Genomic DNA, 7,109 nt, shown 5'->3' with positions numbered 1-7,109 from the left:
ACAATAGTTATCAAAAGTGTCCAAGAACTGGTGGCGTTCTTACATTTTTCAAAATATATTTTTGTGTGTTCAACAGAACAAAGACATTTCTACAGATTTGGAACAAATTGAGGGTGAGTAAATGGAGACAGAATCTTCATTTTTGGGTGAACTTCTCCTTTGACTAAAAATAACAGTCAGACTTAAAATATCAGTGAGTGTCATTGTTTTGTCTCAAGATGTGCACCAGAAATGTTTTATTCTAAGGCCTTTTTATAAAAGTGACATAAATATCTTAATTGTTGTAAGGCATAGTTCTGGCTTAAGCTACGCCTTGTCCAGGAAACCGCCCTCACACGCTGTATTTCCCAATTTCTTATCAACCCCCGAGCAAGGGTGAAGACACAACATCTCTCAGAAATGTACAGGAGACCAAGGACATTAAGCAACCCAGACAGCTGAAAGCGTCTCCATAAATCTAAGCAATATTGTGACATTATGCTCTCCATGTCAATTTTTTTAAATACGCTACTCATTAAGCCCATAAGCTTTGACGACCTAAGCTGACCACAGAAAAGTGAAGTAAGGTGATTTTATGCAAATCATGGGCGGTTAAATTGTTCTTTGTACCAAAAGTTTGCGGCATTTTTTCACAAATTCAAGAAACCCTGACTTTATTGGCCTTATGTGTGTTTAGCAAACATATGACTAAATGAGCCGCACCTTAACCTTGAGTAACACTTCCTGTCCCTAAGATTGTGTATCAGTGGAAAGGATCCAAATACCAAAACCTCGGATTTGGAGTGGGTCTGAATTTCACTAAGGGGAACTCAAGAGTCTTGGATCCATTAGTCTCGAATAGACCCCCGCTTCTCCGGTGGGTAAGGGGATTCTTCTTTGTTTTACAACCAGAGAGAAGTAAAATCAACATTTTATTAACTTTTTTTTTTTTTTACAGCTCTCCAGAAGGGATTCACCAGTTATTTCATATGTTCTAATAGGGAAGAGTCATGAGACATATAAGCTAACATGCAGAACATCTAAATAAGCTTAAGTCACCAAGGTTTGGCTTAAGTGAAATAAAGATGGGAAGTTTTTAAATTAGCAAAAGCATAATGTTATGCTTATATACTTATATGCTTATGACTCACTTTTATAAACAGAATTTCTAAGTAACCGAATGATGAAGTTAATGCTAAATGTTCCATTTTTTGCTGAGCCATCATGTTCTTTTAGGATTCTTCTTAATTATGACAGAACATAGACATGTCTCTACAAAGTACACATGTCTTGAATTCAAAAAGCAATGATAACAGCCAAGAAATGTAGCAACAGAATCAACTTAAATGTTCCTTCGAATTTTGAGGTATTTCATGAGATATGAGCCAGCTGTAGATGTAAGTTTTGTGATAAATTTACCATTGTGTTAGTGGAAGCGCATTTCATCGTTTTGGGCATCAAATGCGCGTTTCTCAGTTTAGTGCCTATGTGTGAGCCCAGATTAAGCGAAACGCGCCTTTGATGCCAGGAAACGCTGTTCATGTTGGCAGTCTAGGGTTTGAGACATAGTGTAATATCAAGAAGAAGAAAAAAGCAAGTCTTACTGGTGATTTTCGGGCTCCCTTTGCGTTCCCTGGACGAAGGAGGATCCACGAACTGAACCCGATGTCCGGACATCTTTTTCACCTCGCCAGGCTGCTCAACTGTCCCCAAATATCCGCAAAAACTTTCGCTTAATAATAGATTCCGAACTGCTTGAAACACATGGGGCTCTTGTCGGTATGCGCTATGGATGTATGACCTAGGGACACAAACTCCTTCATGAGAGAAGATGGTGAGAGAGAGAGAGAGAGAGAGAGAGAGAGAGAGAGAGAGAGAGAGAGAAGGAATTTCAGCCCCAAAAGTAAATAAATAAATAAATAAGAAAGGAACTTAAAGTCCAAATGACTGCAGAATTACGTCATTTCAATTTAAAGCATATTGTTCTGTAAGATATTTTTTGCTGTATTATGCATACTTTCATATATACTTAATAGCATAGATGAGCGTTTTCATAAACCTATTCAATAAAATATAGGATAATATTTGAGGAAATATGTACGTTAAAGTTCACTATGCTAAATGGCATAGACCATGACCTTGTCAGATAAAGATGCATAATGCTATTCTCTAGTTTGTTAAAATCCTGTTATAGCTCCAAACGACCCAAAAGCTTTGAAAATGAATTTGTTTAACTAGGTTATCTAATTGATAACTTTACCAATAGTATTACATCATGAATACAAACACACTTTCACACACATAAACGCACAGTTATGATGTGCTATGGACTGCATGTACATTCATTCCTAATCCTGTCGCATGATCAATCGATCCACTATTTTCGCATTTCATACATGGCTGCATGATCTCTGAAGCCCTCAACCACAGTGTGCTCAGACTTATGCTGCCATCTACTGTCTAACATTGTGACAACCTTTTTTTATTTCATCTAATGGACATGTTATTAACCAACATGATTTTTGACATACTGTTTCAACAATGTTTGGAAAATTGACTTAGACGTAATACATTTTTACAATTATGGTTCAATATTCAGTCTTTATATATCTGAAAAAGTCTAGACTATAGGCATTACCCTTACACTGACCTCCAAGTTATATAACACAGAAGTTATCTCTGAAAGAGATCCAGTTGACACTAGTGATTTTTATCAGCGATATGAAAAATATGGATCAATAATGAAAGTGCCCGCTACGCTGAGTAAACTGAGAACATGCAGGGAAAACTTAAGGAAACAAATACCCTTTAGAAAACTATGCCTTAAACTCAATGCAAAAGCCAATGTGCAGTTACTATTCAAACTCGCACTGTTTATTTAGTTGTTGTTAAATAATAGTGCCTCTGTTCATGTACTTTACCAACAGGTCATATGATATAAGCAGCTAAGCTTCATCTGTTTATAATACCAGATTGTGCTGCTCTATTTAAAACAGAGTGATCATTCTGTTCAACAAATGAACTTTAAGGACTCTTGCTCACCGTTAGTAGAACTACTTTAAATAGAGATTACCACATTGAGAATCAGCAGCCTTCACAGTCATTTATGAGAATATATCCTCTGTAATATACTCCCAGGCAACATGAGATCATTTTCTCCTCTCATTCCTACATGTTTATGTCATTTTTCACCATATGTCTGCTAATGTCAGCACTTGTATGACTTGTTTTAGGAATAAAGAAAACTTCTTGAACACTTTTTCAGACACCCATTATGACTTCTCACTGTTGCTAAAAAATTTACCACTATAGTTGCATGTGCTGTTTACATTTATTTATTAGGCAGGTATTTTTATCCAAAGTGACCAACGGTGCATTCATTCTATATATTTTATCAGTATATGCATGATCATGTGTTCATGTTCTAGCAGCTGAATTACAGTAAAGTTTGTTTTAGATAGTTGTCAGGGACTATTTGTACAGTAATGTTTCCCATAAGCTGTTCCACAGTGACCTTCTGTAAATGCATGATGTATAAACACTTAAAACATTACAACAAATAAATTGCTTAAAGAATTTATTCCAAAATACATCTTTTACAAAATATATTTCAGGCACTTGAAATGACAAAAACATCAGCTTACTATGTATCAGAGCCAGAACAGAGAACAACAATGACGTATAAAGTGACAAGACTGTTGGTAATGTTTGCATAAGTGCTTAACTTTTCATTTAGGTGGAAAGCTGTTTTACATATTAACAGTACACAGATAAAATATGCAAGACTTGAAATTCTATAGAAACACATGCAACATTCGCTCATATCCAAAAATCTTTATTTTCATATCATCATATTATTTACCATATCACCATCATCTAGTGCACTGCACTTCAACACGTTTGAAAAATGACCACACTCTTATAGAAATTTAATAAATTAAGGCAATATTTAATCACACGAGGAATCAAAGTGCAATCCGTTTGGAACCATCAGCATGATATACATTATTCCCAGATACATTTTCCAATTAAAGTATCTGTTTGGCATCAGTGCAGGCCATTCTGCTCAATGTACATTTTGGATAGGGACGCCGCCATGGTCTTGGCCAACTCCTCGTCCCTTTTACGTTGTACCTGGGTGTGACGGCACCAGTCATCATATTCCGGGTTGGGCTGGCACCTGTCCAACAGCACATCATAATGACCATTGCTGAGCCAACTCAACCAAATGGCTGGTTTAGACAAGTCCTCCTCTCCCAAGTAGTGCACCATGGTTGATACAGTTGGGCTTTCCACACTACCCCCAGTGGTCAAGTAGATATTCACATTCAGCATTTGACTCATGGCTAAAAGCTCTGGATAGCCAGCCCATGCACCGTCCTGCGCTGCATTGATCAAAAACTCCCCGACGTCGCCTTCGATGATGGGGTTGAATTCCTCCAGGTGATCTGCGATGTGATGCATGGTTTGCTCTCGGAGGTCTTTGTGCATTGACTGGTCCCCATAAGCGGCCTTGGATACAGCCCGGTACAGGCAGTTCCCATCTGGGATGATGTGAAAGCGGTATTTCTGCCTGTCGTGGAGGTATTTGTTCTGTTTATCCACTTCGGCCAGGTACCGGGTAACCTTGTTGTCAATGTCGCTTTTGTTGGGCGTTGCAGTGGGTTCCCGAAGAATATGCAGGTCGAAGACAGGCTCGTCCGTCATTTCGTTGTCATCTTCAACGCTTTCCTGTTGAGGTTTGTTCAGGAGTGGTGAAAGAGGTTCAGATGAGCATCTCTGAACAGTTCCAAAAGTTGTGGGGTTGTTGTGCACACATGGCGCTTCTTGCCTCTCACCGACTCTATAATCGTCTTTGTCCAAAAAACAATCGTAGTTTATTGCATTGAGCTCACCTGTCACATCATTGTCCTGAAAAACGTCCCTTTGGTGCTTTAAATCCAAAAAGGAATCAGAATAGACATTATCATCTCCATCGACTGCATAAGAAATCCGGTGGTGGTGTGTCTCCAAAGGTTTACGGTTTGTGTGTGGCTCATTCACGAAGTGAATAGGTACACATCTCTCCACACCATCTGGTCGAGTGATGATCATCTCGGCAGTGGAAGTGTAGAACACCGGCCTCATTGAAGTGGCCTCGTAACATGTAAGAGCAGGCATCTTCGCGTCCGTCGGTTCCTCTGGGACCAAATATTCAGCGCGCGCTTCTGTTGCGCTCCCGTTAACGGTGTTATCGGCCGCTTCCAAAGAATTGGACCTTGCCGCTGTCGGGGTATTCACCACACTGGCAAGAGTCACCGAAACCTTTCGAGAGGATCCAGGGTAGTGTGTTAGCGCGCTACTGTACAAGTGCATTTTCAACAGCCTCCCTTTATACAATACGCCTTTGGCCTCGCTGTTACCGAATGATGACAACACAGTCTAAAAATACTATTTGTCATCAATAGCGGTGAATGTGTAGGGCGCGTTTCCATGGATCCTCGTTCTCTGCTACAGAGTGATCCAGTCCCAGTTCTCTTGCGTCAGTTTCAAAGCAGTGCTAATTTTAGAGCGCGTAATGGAAACCGGACCCCCAGATCTCTGAATCCTGACACACCGCCCGGTCCGGGGATGTGACCCGCAACCCGCGGGAATGCGAAAGATGCGATGTGTCACCGGGGCACTCGGTGCTTCTCCCGCTTCTGTCCGTGTTTACGCTTTTGAGCGCGTCAGGGCGGCGTCGCCAGATTGGAATGCGTTAAGCTTGCCAAGAGGCCGCGGGTTCCCATAAAGCTGTGCAAAACTCACTGCCTCTCTACAGCGAGGAAGCCCCGCCTCACACAAAACTTCATTGGTCCTACTTTATCGACACGAAATTAAGAAATTAACTTTTCTTGGCGATCGGGTCGACAATATATCAAGCTAAAACTTTTGAGGAGAAAATACATTTCTGACTGTAACCCCTTTTTATTGTATGGCTTTCCATCTCCATTTTACAGTTAAACTTTCACAATAATGTACAATTTGCTATATACACACAACTAATACTTGTATTTTAATATTGTGCCTCATGACATTATACTCTGCAAGGAGAGTCTCACATCTTCAACTACACCTGTTGTGTGAGTTTGACCATGTGAATATCAATTAGTCACCTATCTATCTGTCTAACTGTGACGATTACTCAGGAAGTGATGTCATAGAATAGATCATGGTTAAATCAGGCAGACAGATGAAGGCACATGGGCTTTAAATAGCCATGAGCATAGTGTCAGGCTGGTGCGTTCTCAGTTTCAATGTCCAGACATCCGTCCCTGTAAATCACACTCATGAAGACATCTCCCAAAATAATTTGTCCTGAATGTAGTTTTTCTCATAAAGATTAGCATGTCTGCTGCTACATATTTTGTCTATTCCATAGCATGGTCTAATAACATTTTATTTCTATGTGGACAGTTTTAACTTGACTCATTTATTCGTTTTACTATTTCTTTATTTACAGATTTCCTTGTAAACGCGTTTCTTCACTGCCCGTGAGAAGTGCGTTCAAGCTTACTGTAACCACAAGGTGGCAGTATCTGCTTTTATGACATTTATGGCCATTTTAACACCAGAGGGCGCATTTGGGCACATGCTATTACAGCAACTCGCCTATTTTACTACGATAATAAAAGTCTTACACAATCCCAAATGAGCTGTATCAGGGTTTATGAGAAATCGTGAATCATCACGTCTTCTCACATCCCTCCAACAGCAAACCAGTTTAAACGCATTACCTCACGAAATTTCATTCCCTTTATACGGGCGATGGAGCGAGTAATGTTCGTATATTTTATACTATAAGATTCTGCTCTTATCAATAATAGTACATTGAGAATTAAGGCCAGACAGACGCATGACGCACGCACCCCTCGCATGAAAAAGTCAACGACCTGACCTATATCGACCGACTCCAAACACAGATTTGGAAGCCTTTACAAGTGCCATGTGCCTCGATGTTTTGACAAGTAGAAAAGATTGCTTTTAAAGGTCTCTGTCTGACGTCTACCTTCGTCGATGGTTTAAGCCTCTAAAACAACCTGTGCGTCACGAGCGCACTCCATTCGCAACCGTTCACAATCTTTGTTTTTGTTACATCACAATACAGTGAC

At 40.0% G+C, this 7,109-nt stretch overlaps 1 protein-coding gene across 1 annotated transcript; it reads right to left on the bottom strand.

Moving 5' to 3' along the window:
- Positions 1-3,539: 3,539 nt before the first annotated feature.
- On the bottom strand, positions 3,540-5,710 carry LOC130413336 (uncharacterized). The gene has a single exon (XM_056738445.1). The coding sequence runs from the start codon at positions 5,332-5,334 to the stop codon at positions 4,027-4,029; it is 1,308 nt and encodes a 435-aa protein (XP_056594423.1). The 5' UTR covers positions 5,335-5,710; the 3' UTR covers positions 3,540-4,026.
- Between the last annotated feature and the right edge of the window lie 1,399 nt (positions 5,711-7,109).

This window comes from Triplophysa dalaica, chromosome 23 (genome assembly GCF_015846415.1).
Source record: "Triplophysa dalaica isolate WHDGS20190420 chromosome 23, ASM1584641v1, whole genome shotgun sequence".
Classification (NCBI taxonomy): domain Eukaryota; kingdom Metazoa; phylum Chordata; class Actinopteri; order Cypriniformes; family Nemacheilidae; genus Triplophysa; species Triplophysa dalaica.
The sequence above is the reverse complement of the archived record's forward strand: the minus strand, read 5'-3'. Positions and strand labels throughout refer to the sequence as shown.